Source organism: Monodelphis domestica, chromosome 1, assembly GCF_027887165.1.
Source record: "Monodelphis domestica isolate mMonDom1 chromosome 1, mMonDom1.pri, whole genome shotgun sequence".
Taxonomy (NCBI): Eukaryota; Metazoa; Chordata; class Mammalia; order Didelphimorphia; family Didelphidae; genus Monodelphis; species Monodelphis domestica.
The window spans coordinates 372494322-372512012 of record NC_077227.1 but is presented as its reverse complement, the minus strand read 5'-3'; the positions used below and the strand labels follow the sequence as shown (position 1 = coordinate 372512012).

General features: G+C 33.2%; 1 protein-coding gene across 6 annotated transcripts in view; it reads right to left on the bottom strand.

Annotated features, from left to right (window-relative positions):
• TENM2 (teneurin transmembrane protein 2) overlaps positions 1-17691 on the bottom strand; it is a 1380893-nt gene that overhangs the window by 1013886 nt on the left and 349316 nt on the right. For all 6 annotated transcript variants that reach the window (XM_001370043.4, XM_056811550.1, XM_016433795.2 and 3 more), the window contains exon 3: positions 10124-10423. In XM_001370043.4, the coding sequence (XP_001370080.1) occupies positions 10124-10349 (226 nt within the window). In that variant the 5' untranslated portion in view covers positions 10350-10423. The remainder of the gene's footprint in view (positions 1-10123; positions 10424-17691) is intronic.

The window sequence follows — 17691 nt, the reverse complement described above, 5'->3', positions numbered from 1 at the left end:
AAAAACAGAACTAGACTGAACTCTGTAGCCTATTATGTCTTGAAACAAATTCTGATACCATGGACAGCAGCCTTGCTACATAATCACATAACTTTAAATCTAGAAAGGCCCTTTTAGATTATTTAGTTTGATACCCTTATTTTATAGATGTCAATGAGTCTAAGGGTGCAGAGCTTAATAGATTTGTATAAAGTCACACAGTTAATTAATGACTGGGTTGGGATTAGAACCCCCATCTCCAGATATTAACATCCTTCTTCGTTATTGTGTCAGATTGAATGGTTACTGGAGAAAGGAGATGTTGATTTAATGATAGCGCTTTAACACAATGATCTCACATTGTGGGCCATTTCTTAAGCACAGGTGATGAAGAAATTTTAGCAGTCTATAAAGGTGATAAGAAAGAGGGAGAAAAAAGAGAACAGGAGGAGAAACCAATTTTTTAAAAGAGTGGTAGATAAATGCATCAAGTGTCATCACTCACCTGAGAATCAGAAACCCTGCATACAAACTCTTTATCTTCTTTATTTTTCATGATCTTTGATGTGCTAACTTATTGCCTTTTTCTTCCTGTTATCAAGTAGAAATAACCATTGCTATCTCTACTACATAAGACTATTAAGAAAAAACTACATTTGGATTTCTTTCAAGTAAAAATATATGTGTACATATATTAGTCTTTACTTTTCATAAAATAAAACTTAAATCAATGGAAATTTAGGTGAATAACTTATCTGGAGAAACAATGAAATTTAGTAGCTGATTTAAGATTAGATGTTAGTCTTTATATTTTTTACTCCTCAATCATGAATCACATTACTTCTTGGTACATGTTATGTAATAGGTTTAAACTGGAAACAGTTTAAAAGTATTAGCCCTTGGACTGGGCATAAATGGAATTTCCTGAGCCTCACCACCTGTGACAATGAACATATTTATTTATTTCTAATATTTTGGACTAAGTCTCCTACAAAGTATAAAAAAAATAAACCCAAAGAACCATACATTTAAAGGTGAAGGGATATCAGGTCATGCAGTTCAAGCCCTTCCCTCTCCATTGAACAACAGAGGAAGCTGAGACTCAAAGAAATTAGGTGTCTGATTCAAGGTCCTATAAGTATTTGTTGAGGCACATAGAGAAAGGTATGCCAAAAAAGGGGGCATGGATAGAAGTGATCTGAAATTTAGCTTTTGGGGGTTTTTTGTTTTATTTTTATAAAGATTTTATTTTTACCAATTACATGTAATAATAAATTTCTGCATAATTTTCTGAAGTTATAGGATTAATACTATCTCCCTCCCTTCCTTCCCCACTCTTGGAACTAGCAAGCAATTTGATCTGGATCATACAAGTATTATCATGCCAAAACATATTTCCAATTTTTTTTATTTTTGCAAAGGAATAATCATGTAAAATCAAAAATCCAAATAAATCAAAGTGAAAAATCATATGCTTTGATCCGCATTCTGACTCCAACAATTCTTTCTCTGGACCTGGATAGCATCATTTGTCATAAGTACCTCAGAAATATCCTGCATCACAGTATTGCTGAGAGTAGCTAAGTCTATCACAGTTGATAGTTCTACAATGCTGCTGTTATTATGTACAATATTCTCCGGGTTCTGTTTATTTCACTCTACATCACTTCATGTAGGTCTTTCTAGCTTTTTCTGAAATCATCCTGTTCTTCATTTCTTACAGCACAATAGTATCCCATCACCATTATTTTTTTTTAACGTGCAAGGTTTGTTTATTGAAAGACATATTGATTTTTCTCAATGGTCACTGAATTCTGTCCATCCCCTAGGTCAATAGAAAGCATAAATACATGCTAATGGGATCCTCATCTCCCTTCTGTAATCCATGCCATAGAAGCCTCCAGAAGAGGAGACACAGAGGCATTGACAAATATCCCAAATTGACCCAGACGGTAAAAGAAAAATAAATTCATGGTCCCGGTTTTGTAAACACTTGTGAAACCCATCACCGTTATATACCAAAATGTGTTCAGTCATTCCCCAGCTGATGGACACCTCTTCAATTTCTGATTTCTTGCCACCCCCAAAAGAACAGATATAAATATTTTTGTACAAGTAGGTCCTCCACAATTGTTTTTATTTCTTTGGGATACAGATCTAGTAGTGGTTTTATAGGATCAAAAGCATGATTGTTTTCTAGCCCTTTAGGCATAGTTCTAAGTTGCCCTCCAGAATGGTTGGATCAGTTTACAACTATACCAACGATGAATTAGTGTTCCAATTTTGCCATATCTCCTAAGTTTCTCACTTTCCTCTATATGTCATATTGGACAATCTGAGAGGTGAGAGGTAGTACCTCAAAGTTGTTTTAATTTGCATTTCTCTAAGGGATTTAGAACAACTTTTCATGTGATTATTGGTAACATGATTTCTTCATCTAAAAATTGCTTATTCATATGCTTTTACAATTTGTCAACTGGGAAATAACTGTACTCTCATAAATTTGACTTATTTCTCTAAATATTTGAGAAATGACATGTTTATAAGAGAAGTTTACATTAAATTTCTCCCACAGTTTTTCTGGGTTTCACTGCTTTTGTTTGAACAAAATCTTTTAAATAATATTTAATAATAAAATTATGTACTTCATATCTTGTAACATTCTCTATTACTTGTTTGGTCATGAATTTCTCCCCTCTCCATAGATCTTACAAGTAAACTATTCTATGTTCCCCTCATTAACTTAGAGTATCACCCTTAATGTCTAAATCATATACACACATGATAGACTTTGTTGGTAACATATAGAAATGATGTTGGGATTATTTTGTGGTTTATATTATGTGGGTTTATTTTGTATCCTGCAAATTTGCTAAAATTATTAATTATTTAAAGTATTTCTTTAGTTAATTCTCTAATTATACCATCATATCATCCACAAAGAGTGATTTAGGTTCCTCACTATCTACTTTAACTCCTTCAATTTCTTTTTCTTTTCATTGTTAACATTAAAAATTTTAGTACAATATTAAATAATAATGAAGATAATGGATGTTCTTGTTTCATCCTTGATCCTACTTGGAAGGCTTCTAACTTATCCCTATTGCAGATGATATTTGCTGATGATTTTAGATAATACTTATTATTTTAAAGAAAGGCCCATTTATTCCTAAACTTTCTAGTATTTTTACTATGATGTATTTTGTCAAAGGCTTTTCACAATTGAGATAATGATGTGATTTCTATTGTTTGGTAAGTGATATGGTCAATTTTGCTAATAGCTTTCCTAAATAAACCAATCTTGCATTCCTCATATAAATCCTATCTGGTTATAGTGAATAATTCTTGTGATATATTGCTCCAGTCTCTTTGCTAGTTCTTTACTTAAGATTTCTGCACTAATATTCATTAAAGAAATTGGTATGTAATTTTCTTTCTCTGTTTTTGGTCCTCCTGGCTTAAGTATCAGCACCATATTTGTGTCATTAAAGGAATTTGGTAGGACTTTCTCTTTGCCTATTTTGTCAAATAGTTTATATAGATATGTAGATAGTATTGGGATTAAATGATTTCTAAATGTTTGATTGAATTCACATGTGAATCCATCTGAACATGGGGATATATTCTTATTAAGTTCATTGATGAGTTGTTCGATTTCTTCTTCTGAGATGTGATTATTTAAGTATTCTAATTCCTCTTATTAATCTGGGCAATGAATATTTTTGTAAATATTCATCCATTTCACCTAGATTATTAGATCTAGGCTCATATAATTGGGCAAAATAACTCCCAATGAATACATTAATTTCCTCTTTGCTGAGTTGAATTCACCCTTTTCATTTGAGATACTGTCAATTTGATTTTCTTCTTTCACTTTTCAAAATCAAATTTTATCAAATCTATTTTTTATAAAACTAACTTCTAGTGTTATTTACTAATTCAATAGTTCTCTTTCAATTTTATTTTCTTCTTTGAATTCTAGGATTTCCAATTTAGTCTTTAATTAAGGATATTTAATTTGTTATTTTTCTACTTTTTTTAGTTGTCTGCTCAATTAATTGATCTGTTTTCCCCCCTCTATTTTATTGATATAAGCATTCATCAGAAATATACATTTTCCTTAAGTACAGCTTTGGCCTTATCCCATAAATTTTGACATGTTTTCTCCTTATTGTCATTCTCTTGAATGAAATCATTGATTGTTTCTAGAATTTGTTCTTTGACCCACACCTTTTTTAGAATTTGATTATTTAGTTTACAATTAATTTTTTATTTCTTTCCATGAACCTTTATTGATTGTAATTTTAATTGCATATGATTTGAAAATGATGCATTTATTACTTCTGCCTTTCTGCATTTGGTTGTGAAGTTTTTATGCCCTAGTACATGGTCAATTTTTGTTTATATACAAAGTGCTGCTGAAAAAGAAGGTATATTCCTTTTTATCCCCATTCAATTTTCTGTAGAGTTGGATTAAATTTAACTTTTCTAAGATCTGAAATTTTTGGACAGAGTTCTGATAATCACAATCTCACAGAACCAATGAAGTAATAACATTTAGAAGTATTATATTTTGGGCCTGGTTCACCATCAGAAAACTGAGGCCCAGAGATTTTGAATGACTTTACCAGTATCATACAGGTAGTAAGTACCTAAGTCTAGATTTAAAAGTCCAGTCTTCCAAGCCTTAAGTCCAGCATTCTATCAATAACAATAATGATTAGCTAAAATATATAATTATATGTTATTTTTATAATAATAATAATAGCAACTAATATTTACATAGGGTTTATGTACCAGGAATTGTACTAAGTGTTTTACATATCACATGTCATTTGATGTTCATGACACCCCTACCAGATAGATGCATAGATGCTCTTATTGTTCCCATTTTGTAGATGAGGAAACTGAAGCAAACAAAGGTTAATTGACTTGTATAGAGTCACATAGCTAGTAAGCACCTGAGGCTATATCTGATTTTTCTGACTCTAGATCCTGTGCTCTGTCCACTGTGCCACATAGATTAGTCCTATTGATTCCTGGAAAACTACTGACCTCAGTTTAGGACATAGGACATTAACTTTCAGGTCATTTTTTCCTTGTGTATAGAATCAATAACTTACTCAGGAATAATTATTCTAACATGCCTAATGCTTTTCCCTACTCACTGAGAGGTCAAAGATGAAATATAATTCAATGGACATTTATTAAATCCCTTTTACATGCAATACAGTATGGTATAGTAGATAGAGATCAAGATCTCTCTTAGACACATAATGACTATATAATCCTGGATAAGTCCCTTATTCTTTTAGTGTCCCATTTAACAGCCCTATAGTATGATAAGTTTAAGAACAATATCTTATTTACATTAGTGGAATAAAATTCCTACCTTAGTGTTTTCTATACCAGTGGGGAAAAATAAAAAGGTAAATTGTTCTCTTCCTTCCTACTCCCATACACTTTCCCTTGATCTGCAAGAGCACTGGCAATTGGATCAAAGAACACTGCATCCTTCCTCTGTTGTCCACTACTTTTATGCTATTGGACAGGTCACTAAATGTATTTGGACCTCCATACTTACTGGTAAAATAAGAGGATTGATCTAAACAATTCTTGAAGTCTCTTCCAGCTCTAAATCTATCATCTTGTAATCATTCAAAAGATGGGTCAAATCCAGAAAAAAGAGTAAAGCATGATAAAATGGGAATACTACTAGACTTGGAGGTCATTAAACCTAAATTCTAGACTTGAATCTGCTAACTTGTTTGTAGTCTTGGGCAAGTCATATGTCCCTCTCCACAATAACATTCTATAAATCTATGACAGGAATGAATGAAATGTTTTGTAATAGCTTTTTGAGATCTAAAATTCTATTATATTGTATTTTAAGGGGGAAAAACAAACAATAATAGAACCTGGATGGGATATTGGAGAATCCCAGAACTGTTTCTTATGTTAAGGGAATCTTATCATGTGCTAGCAGGAAGAAAGTGAGTAGTAGAATCTATATGAGATCTGGTGCCATTTTTGTGAGCTGGCAACCTCTAAACATTCTGAGGTTGTGTTTGGACAATAAATACAGATTGCCTGTTTTTAAAAAATAATTTATTTAACAATTGGCATCCTGAATTTCAGGCTTAACTCTTTTGAGTGATTTTAGGTCTCATTTAGAAAAATCAACATATTTGGGGTCTTTATATAATTAGTACAACATTACTTTTTTACTTACAAACATCAGGAACACCGGGAACCTGTTTAAGATACCCCTCTTCCAGTTGAACTCTGTCCTGGATATCTTCTATGACAGTGACAAACATCTTTTGTGAATGGATATAATACTATTTTGTGTCTTAATAGACATCAGTTTCATCAAATAATATCAACTTTGTTGTGTTCTCTTTGAAAGAATCTTCTATAATTGTAAAATATGCATGGAAAAGAGCTTTTAAGTATCTTGCATTGTCTGAACCTTTGAGATAAATGTGTGAACATGAAGAAATACTATGTCACAAATGTTATTTGAAAAACTCTGAAAGGGTTTCCTAATAAGTAATTCTCATAAATATTTGTAGAGATGAGATGGGAGCTATTGATATTGGCTTTAATTTGTTAAAGGCAATAATCAAGCTTTTCTTCCTCAATATCTAATATCTTCTGTAATTATATTTCTGTAATTAACCAAAAGAGTTCAGTCTAACCATCCATTCAGGAAAACCAAGTGGATGAAGAATGACTATTGTCTTGCAGGCAGGCAACATGATTTTTAATCTTTATTGTGCTGTCTATTACCTGTATGATATTGGACAGGTCACTCAATGAAGCTGGACCTCCATTTCCTCATTGGCAAAATAAAGAGACTGGACTAGATTGCCATGGAGACTCATTCCAGCTACAAATCTATGATCTTCTTATGTGCTAGGCACTATAATAAGTGCTTTGCAAATATTATTTCATTTGATCTTCAGGTAACCAGAATGTGTACATATTATGTGCAAGGTATTATGCTAAGCTTTCGTAAAATGGCTGTCCAGTTGAGTGGACAGCCCACAGATTTTATTGATAAATAGATATATCTTTTAAAAGACCTTGTAAGTAGACAATTAACTGATTCTAAAACAGCCCAGCATAAGGATAGGCCACATAGTATATTTCTAACACTGTGTGTTGCTTTCAATGTACCTGAGATTCTTCCTGACAAAAGGGTATTGCTTTTTAATAGCGATATTATTCTCAAACAGAGAATCTTGAATTTTTTTAGGTTTCAGATCTCTTTGACAGTTTGGGGAATAATGTTATTAAATATAAAAAATGTGTAAGACTGAAAAAGGAAACCAATTATATTGAACTATAATTATCAAAATAGTAAATCCAAATTCATGATTTTCAGGTAAAAACCTTCAGTCTAGTGAGAAAAAGATGGACATTATAGAGAAAGATCAGGCATTGAAGTCAGAATAAACAGGATTCAAAACTCATCTCTGACACATCATGGCTAAATGGCCCTGGGCAAATCTCTTCACTTTTCAGTGCCAGTCAGGTAATTCTGTATGACTAGAAATTGGAGAACAGGTGCCATCTGCTTAGGAAGAAATGTTTCCTCACTGAAAATTATTTTCTAAGCCAGTGAAATCACAGGCTTGGTGAAATTAATAATAATAATAATAATTCCACAAATTAAGTATTCGTTAAATATCTACTATGTGTCCTACATTGTGCAAATATCATTTGATGCTATAATTTATGAAATACCATGGTACAGATTTTGAAGAAATAAAATTGTGATAGCTCAAAAAGAAAAATGTTCAGTTAGTAGACATAAATCAACAAAGATCTATAGAAATATAAAAATGCAATGGGTACATATGACTATAAAAGGTGTTAGACAATTCATAAAAAATGTCTTTACTAATATTTGTCATAGCAATTACTAATAATTAGTAAAGCAATGGTAAGAGATAACAAATGTGCAACCAAAATATCAGTATATCAAAAGATCATGGAAAGGAAGGAAGGAAAGCAGCACAATGGGGTAGACTTTTTACAGAAATTTTTCAGAAAGATATGGATGAAAATTTCATAGAACTGGAATGAAGGGATGGTCTTTCTGTGCTGTTAGTGGGAGTATGCACACCAGTGAGATCACAGTCTCATTAGAGTGTCAAACTATCCTGGATTTTAAGTAGAAAATAACTCACAGGATCAACCTTTATTATTCATAGATAATGTACCTTGAAGCTAATAAATACTGAGCTTATGTTCATCTTTTATTACAGGAATAAGAAAATAAAATGTGAACTAGTACATTTTAAAATTATGTTTGCTAACAGACAAAATTTGCTTTAACCCTTTCAGTTGTAGCTGTGTTCAAACTTACATTTGCCACTCACTTGATTACTACTCCTCCACCTCTCTCTAAAGATGTACTTATTGACTTCCTGCAGAGTTCAATTTTAGAACCCATCAAAGAGGATCCACTCTGACTCTGACTACATTTTCATGCATAAATTCATAGTTGTCTTCAGATGGAAATTGCACTTGCATATGCAAATACGTTCTGGGGCCTTTTCATTTCTACTTTTGGACTGCAGTTTTTAATTCATGCAAACACATTACACAAACAAATATGGGCTCAATAACAACACACTGCATGTGCGAATTGTTAATTGCCTAGCTATGAGCTCAAGGGCCTATTCTGCCCAAGCAACTCCCATTATTATCAATAGAAGGGACACGATTAAATGGAATGAATAAGGGCATATATGAAAATAAAATAATATGGTCTTGCTTTTATTTTATTTTAATATTAAACGAGGAAAGGAGTGACAGATCAGTCCATGATCCACCATCTATCTAGGCAGTACAATGCAGCTAAGAAATTTTTGTCAGAAAACCCCTTTAATTTAACTGTGATAGAAAAGTCTTGGGCTCAACCCACAACACAGAGATATTCCCAAAAGTAACCTATTCAAACCAGCCAGTAAGACCAAGTCTATAGCAGAAAATGAATGAAAGCAGAGTGAATGAAGTACAGTTAATTTGTGTGTCACCTTTCAAACCACTTGCCTTTCACTGGACTGATTCCATAGGAAAACAAGGTAGAAGGTTTTATATTGTTCATGCTGGAAGCTGAACCCTCCCCTAAGTGATGAAGTTGTAAATATTCCTGTTTTTGAGAGCTTAAAACACTCACTATGTGCTTTTGGGGGTCAGGTGAGTACTTAATGAAGTCAACTACTTGACACTATCCAACTGATCAAAGATGCCTGACACCAAGTAATTTTCAAGTTGATGGGGCTTTTTTCTTCTTTTTCTCTTAGAACTACAGAATGTGTTTCATTTACATGAGGACAACTCAGACACTGAGAGACAAGATAAAAGCAAAACTGAATGCAGTAAGGGTCTACCATCACAACATAAAAACAGTTTTAACTGTTTCCCTGGTGAATTGTGAGATATAAATATTGTAGGCATTCTAAACAGCCAACAGTTTGTATTAGAATATGTTGTTTGAAAACAAGTTTATAACCAGTGTGGATTTTCAAAGCTTTTGTGATCATGCTAATTGATAAAAAATAAACATATATGTTTTGTTAAAACTTATGAAATTAAGTGTAGAAATTCAAAGCAACCAAAGAACTAATTCTTCATTTCAATGCCATAATATAGTTTCATTGTCAGGAACTGGGACAAAAATTCCTCTATCTAATTAGTGGCTCTATTATCTGCAAAAAGTGTTCCTTTAAAAAAACCCAACAAAGTCAGAGAAAAGAAATGCAGACTGAAATGTCAGAATTCTAGTTTCTAGGTATCAAAAGTCATGATTCCACCTACACCACACAACATGATTTGCATAATATCTGATAGGAATACTCTTCAAATCTGCCTGCAAGGGGAATTTAGATCCAAACTTAAAAGATATTTTCTCTATTAATTCTGCATAGTGGTAGAAAGGAGATAGTCACTTTAATTAGAATTCTAACAGCATCTGCTCAAAATCCTATACTTTCCTTACCAATTTCACAAATTGTGACAGCTATACAAAACAAGCTAAAATGTCATGGTTGTGATGGTCACAATACACTACTATCCCAGAAGTAAATCAAGAGAAATAGACATGAACGGTTGGTTCAATACTACATACCTTGCCTTGGAAACTCATCTGACTCTCTGTGAACCAGATCTGAAACTCGGTTTCCATAGTGCATCCTGGTGTCATGATCATAAGCCTTCAGGGTCTCACTTGAGCTGTAGGACTTCTGAGTTGGCACTCGGCAATCCTCACTGTCCAGGGAGGAACTTGTATAGCGACATTCCTTACCACACCGACCCCTGGTCAAAGAACGGTGTCTTCGGTCCTTTATATCCATTTTTATTAATCAGGCAAAAAGCCAATGCTTTGAAAAAAGTCAGTCCTGAATCTTGGCACTTGTCACTTTGCCACCTGAAAACATCAAAGGGAGAAAGAGATTGTGATTATAAGAAATACTGCATGCAGTTCTGACTCATGTTTCATCTCTGTTCAAAAACACAACAGGGCAAACTTGGTGGCAGTTAAAGAATCTTGTTTTGAAATGCTTAATATATACTTGAGCCATCCACCTAAATGTGAGAAAATGTCTTGTGGCGATTTCCTTTGCTATTTAACAGATTTGAAAAAAATTAATAATGAAAATCTCATCTTTTGATTTTGCAAATGTATACATAAGTCTGACAGTCAGATGTAAGCTATTGTTCTGAAGCTGTACATAGCAAACCAGATTCTACCATCATTAATTATTTCTCTTATTTTGCTGCAGAAAGAAAAAAAAAGCAGCAGTTGAGAAAGGAGGTTGCAAAGGCAGATTCAAGGATGAAACACAAATATGTGCTATTAATGCTGTGCCAGACTATAAGTTAAATTTCACTAACATAAGCATTCACAGCAAGGACTAGAAAATAATGATGAAAAGCAACTGTGGCATGTGGATGATCTACCATTTAAAAAATAAGGACTATAAAATCCCATTTCATTTTTTCTTCTCTATGCAAAACTGTATATTGCATATACACCTGATCATTTCTTCCCTGCCCATTTCCCATAGGTGGTGGCAATATGTGGCTACAACACTGACACTCTACAATGGCAAGGACCACAAGGATTGTCCAGCAGTGATACCTGTAATGAAAGCCAATATCTATCCTGCCTATGCCTCTGTATCCATAACAGATGAAGAAATAGAAATAAAAAAACAAACAAATGAAAGCACCCGGTCCAATACTAGAAAAGCTGATGGTGAGGCAAGAGTTCAATGCATGAATTGGCAGTGATGCAGCAAATGTGAAAAACATTATTTGATACCCTGGGACTAACAAACTACACATCAGCGTGTGCCAAATATTCAAAAACATGAGCCTTCTGCCTACCAGACAAAACAAAAATGTGGCAACATATCCAAGAAATGACCTTATTGACTATGTGTGCCATGCAAAAATCATATAGGCCACAGGGCCAGGGTCTGAATAGAATGGGCAAATAAGAATTATAATTAAAGTAAGAAATGTGATCAAGAATATTAGCAATGAATTTCTCTGGGTTACCATTGCTCACTGCCTCCATAATGCCTGAGTAAAAATTTGAGAAGCCACCATGTGCTTTTAAACCCATCTTTAAAGCTAGACTATAGCATTTACTAGCTCTTTAAAATACAGTCATAATCTATTTTAGGGAGCCTCCATACTCCCTTGAATGTGGTTATAACATATGTCAAATCAAATCAAAGAGTAATGAAGATCACATCCTTTCCTATTAAAAATGGAAAATCTAGATCACAGATGCTACCTTTGCCCTGAAAAACAATGTTACTAAGAGACTGGTTGGAATCTCATTGTCCCATTGTACAATATGGGTTACACTATATTCAGGGGACATACATTTTAATTAAGACATGAATGGAGAACAAAAAGTTTATCTGTCCAATCTATGGATAAGAGAAGAATTTATTCAAGTGCATCTGGAAAAGGATTATTGACAATATTGTGAGGTTTTAGATAAAAAGCAGAAGGGTTAGACATATTTAGTCTAGGAGAAGATATACAAGTCATATTCAAACATATTATTCTTTCATTTGGAAAACTCTGCAATATCTGTAATCTCAGTGATGTGGGTATCACATTTATCAGTATAGATTACAGTCCATTCACCTCTTCTGCAATTCTTGACCACATCTTCCCAAATGGTCCCTAAAAGGTTGCTTCTATATTCTAGGTATTTTTTTTCCTTTCTTGGATAACACTGAAATGTTAGGACTGTCTACCTGGTATCTACTGTGCTAGCTACATAAACAATTAACTTTGTGTACTGATCACACAATTCCTTGCCCAAGTTTCCCTTGTAAGAAATTGCTTATCGACAAATTCGATAAATGACATACCTTCTCAAACTGCTGCAGGACCATCACAATTAAATCCCTATTCACGCAATGATTGGTCTAACAGTCTACACAGGGAAAAAATTTATTAAAATTCATCTTGTTCATATCTTTAGTTGAATGGGTAGCATATTGAGTTAGTTCATCAGTATCTATATTTTAGAAAGGCCCAGGAGATGAAAAATGAACCAGGTGATAAAGGAGAAAGAAAAGAGCTAGATTACCCTTGGAAAACTAGAAAATATTTTCAATTATTCCATACTGTTCCTTGACATGAAAGCCTACTTATTCTATATGAAGAGAGAGTATGTTTATTTTGTGTAGCTCTAAAGACTAGAACTAGGAAAAAAAGATAAAAATTATAGGGAGACAGATTTTACCTCAATAAAGGAAAGGATTTTCTGGGAATAAAATTTCTCAATAATAGAGATGTCTAATAAAGCTTCAACAAGAAGGATTCAGTCAATGACAGAACAATGAATGTTTTCTAAGACATACATGGACACTTCTACTTCAAAGATTGTATTCTAAGATTCTTTACATATGCATACTCACCTACACATATGTAAGAGAGGCAATAGGAAAAGGTCTCAAAATTTGAAGTTCGAAGATACTAGTGTAATTCCTAACTCTAACTATAACTAAGGGTATGAATTTTGGCAAGTGGCAAACTTCAACCTCAGCTTCTCACTTTATAAAATAAAGATAGCAATAAATGCTTTTTCTACTTCATTAAAATTTGTAAGGGGCAAATGAGATGTCAGCTGATGCTGCTTGATATGAGGAAGAGAAGAATAAAAGGAGGGAGGGGGGAAAGAAGGAAGGAAGGAAGGAAGGAAGGAAGGAAGGAAGGAAGGAAGGAAGGAAGGAAGGAAGGAAGGAAGGAAGGAAAAGAAAAAAGGAAGAAAGGGAAGGGAAAGAAAAAAGAGAAGAAAGGAAAATGAAAGAAAGAAAAAGTACAAAGATAAAGAAGACAATTAATGAGAGAAAAAGAAAGACAAGGACAGGAGGAAGGAAGGAAGGAACAAAGGAAGAACTTATTAGTGCTTAATATATACAAAGCACAGGGGATACAAATAGTAAGAGTGTCCCTACTCTCCATTGTAGACCATGAGTAGATGGATCTTTCTTAATATTCCATTCACAACAAAGGAGATGAAATTAATCCTTTTGGATACCATTTCTGTTGCTTATGAAAAATTAAAACATTAATCTTCAGCAAATTTAGTTTCTAATTAAAAACATGAATGTGTAACTTTCAAAGCTCCAATATGAAAACCCCATTCTGAGAAAAAAGAATTAATTACTAATGGAATGGAAAGGTTTGGGGTTTTGTTTTTTCATTTTGCTTTTTGGATACCCAGAAAGAGTGGCATGTGAAGGTGGTCTTCTGGCATAGTCATGTTTCTCTTACCTGGTAATTATTGCATAATAATGTATCATCTATAAGTGTTTTTTCTGCTACCAGATACTCCTTTAACTCTATTAACTTAAAAAGTTAACCATTTTAGTAGTCATCTAATAATACATAATTTTCTATATTTTGACAGAGTATAAAAATATAATTTAACCTTTCATTATGCTACAAGATAGTAATGCTGTAGACATGTATTTCAGTATGCAGTGTACATTAGTTCCTAACACTAAATAGCCTCAGATTTTTATGTATTTTGAGTTTTGTTTACTTTTGAAGTAGCTTTTTACTTCATTCTTCTCACTTTGGAGCCAAGAGCTTATATTTCCTGTTGCTCTAAGGGTGCTTCCATCAAGCAGTTTCATTTCTTTCTAATTACCAATATGTACGCAGCAAATAATATTTTATGAATTATATTTAAAATAATGGCTAGGCACAAGTTGGAGCCTGAAGGTCCATAACAATCTATCTTTTGGCTTTGGTGAATTCAATCATTATGTATATTCTGATTATGAAAAGGTGGATTATTTTTCCTATGTCTTAGTTTCTCAATTGTGTCCTAGCTATTTGAGGGTTCTAGATAAAGGTTTTTGTTGTTGTTCTTCAGTCATTTCAGTATTGCCTAACTCTTTGTGACCACATTTGTGGTTGGTTGGTTTGTTTTTTTGCAAAAATACTAGAGCCACTTTTTCTTTTTCTGGCTTCTTTTTATATGTAGAGATGAGGGGTACCCATATAATTAATGCAGTACAACATATGTTGAAAAACAAGTTAATAAGGGTGGGAAGGGTGAGTAAAATATATATAAATGGGCCAGAAATTGATGAGATACTAAGAAAAGGTCCTCAGAGCCTATAGCTAACTGTTACTGTGTTTATAATTGATTCGAATAATATCCTAGAATAATAAGAAAATTTGTCTTCTTATATATTTGTATAGTCAACAAACTACCACTAGAAACATAGTTTAGTAGCTGATATAAAAGTCTCACAATGACAGAGAATGGAATAAGAAAAAAGAAATATGGAGAGCAGTAACATCAATATTTTCACTGAATTTTCACCTTCAGTTGGATTGACAAATGGTAGTCATTGGGTGCCACTGGATATCCCCAGCTCTTGAAGGTTGCAACAGTGATTCATTCTGCTCCATTCCACATTTCCTGTCTTAAAGAGGATTCACACTGTTTTTTTCATCAGTTGCTTAAGTGGGTTCCATCACTTTATCAGAGCTGAATATAGAGAGCTTGCCTGGAAGCCTTTGTCTAATTAACTAACCCTATGAGCTGTAACACTGTTCACTATTAACTTTTCAGATTATCCTACTACTTAAGGGGGTTGACTTGTTAATCACTGACAGCTCATATGTGTGCGTGTGTGCATGCATGTGTTTGTTAATCTTAGCTTACAGACAATGATAGCATTGGTGGACTTGATAACTCTTAACAAGTATTCCATTATTTAAGCCAATGATATTTTAGTCTGATCTTTTCACTGACCTATAGCTGTTGCCTTTATTTTATGATTTTTAAAATCAAATGATGCATAGATATCTAATTTTATGTATCATATATGCTTATATATTTATGCTATATATGCATGTGTGTACATACATATATAATCTATATAATTTCTTTTTACCCACATTTTTAAAAGGTTAGGTACCAAGGAAAATCAGCTGTTTTGAAACGCCTACATGTAGTTTGCAATCTGTGAGTTTTGAAAAATGCCAATGTGCCTCCTTCTTTTCTCCATTTTTAATTATGATAAACCAATATAAAAGTGGGTCTTGTGAGAGGAGTTTGTATCATGTTACTCAAAATTGTCTGCTTCCATATTTGAATGTGGATCACACTTATTTTGGAAATCTTAGTTAATAATAAAGAAAAAAATGTATGAATTAGAAAATTGCTGAATAATATCTTCTTGACTATAGAATAAGTTTACCAAATCTTGTTGAATCTTGTTGAATCCCTCATGATATTTTTCCCATCCACTCTTTTCTCTATACTCAGAGTCACCATCCAAAATCAACTTAGCCTCATCACTTTTTCACCCGAACTATGCAATAGCCTTATTCTCCAAATCTCCAGTCTCTCCCAACTCTAATATATCCTCCACCCAGTTGGAAAATTGTTATTCTGTTATTCTGAAACCACAAGACTGTCCTTTTTAAAAAGCTCTAGTTCCTCCCTATTGCCTCCAGAATAAAATATAAACTCCATTTGGCATTTAAATCATTTGACAATCTGGGGCCAGCCCATCATTCACTTTCATGCACTCTGTGTTTCATGCAAAGTGGATTCCTTGATTTTTAATGTACATAGCCATTTATCTCCTGTCTCTCAGGCCTGACATGCACTCCTTTCTTACCTCTGTCTCTTAGACTTAGTTTCCTTCAGTACCCATATGTAGAGAAACCTTTTATATAAATGTTATCATAATCCTATCCCACTCCTAACTATCAGTACTTTCCCCAAATTATACTTTATGTATTTTTACTTTTTATATAAGAAAATTTGTTTTTTTTTCTTATAAAATTATATTAGTTTTGTTAAAATAATTTATTTTCTTGTAGGAGTTATTTTCCCAGACAAAAGCTAAGAGCTGTCTTTTTGTCTGTGTCTCAAGCATATAACACAATGTGTGATACATAGAAGGTACTTAATAGATGTTTATGTGTTAATTTAATTTATAACATATTGGTTCTAATGTCTAATTTTTTATATTTTAGGATTTTTTCACTTTAAGTAATAAATAATAAAACCATCCTTAATCCTACATTACTTTCAAAAGTTTGGAAATTTCCAAATAGTAGCAGTTTTTACTTGACCCCCAAATGTCATGTTCATATATTCTATTAAAGTTACATTAAGATGTTGCTAGATACTCACCCCAATTCTTTGCATGCAAAAGAGGTTCTGGAAAAAGTAAACCCCCAAATAGAATGGGGGTTTATCTTTGTAAACTAGATCTCTTAGGGGGAAATCTTATACACAGAAATTTTGATGTATTTAAACTTTGCTACATAAATATTGGCTACCATTATTATCATGTTTCTTGCTATGTAAACCAAGCTGTGCATCTGCATGAATAAGGATAAAGAATTAGATGCTCTGCTTCTAATTTGCTTTCTGTAGTCAAACTGTTCTTAACATTCAGAGTCTATAGCATCAGACCTATTATTGTAAGGACAAAGTAACAGGCTGACAAGCTATTGACTCCTCACTTGCACCTTTGTACTCAGCCCTTTATACTCCTCTCATTTCTCTCATTTGAAGTTGAGAAACCAGTTGCACCTTACTTAGGTCTTGGCTAAGTTATTATAACAGATAAGAAAATATTTCCTTTTGCTTTGACCCCACCACAGGAAGAAAGAATCAGGACGAGTCCCACTACATAAACTGCAATTAGTTGTGTGCAAATAATCATTGAACGTTAGAGGTAAAAGGGATCTCAGCAGAATAAGAACTTTGTACAACACACCCAAGTAGTCATCTATCCTTTCCTTAAAGGTTTCCAAAGAAGAGAACCTACTAATTCTTAAAATATTCCATTTTACTTTGGTATTGCTTTACTTTTGAGACAGTTTTCTTCATGTTAAATCCAATTTTGTCAATTGGTATTCATAGTTCCTAGTTTTATATCACCACCCTACTATTAAGTCTTTTCCTCTCCAGGCAAAATAATCCAAATACAGCCCTTTACCATTCTGGCTATCTTCTGGGCACTTTCCACCTTTTCAATGTCCATGGTAAAAGATAGTTCTCTGGATTCAACATGTAGCTCTAGATGTATTGTTACCAAGCTAGAACACAGAGGAATGATCACTTTCTTATTTCTGAAGGCTTTTCCTCTAAATTCAGTCAAACATTAATGGGTTTTTTTT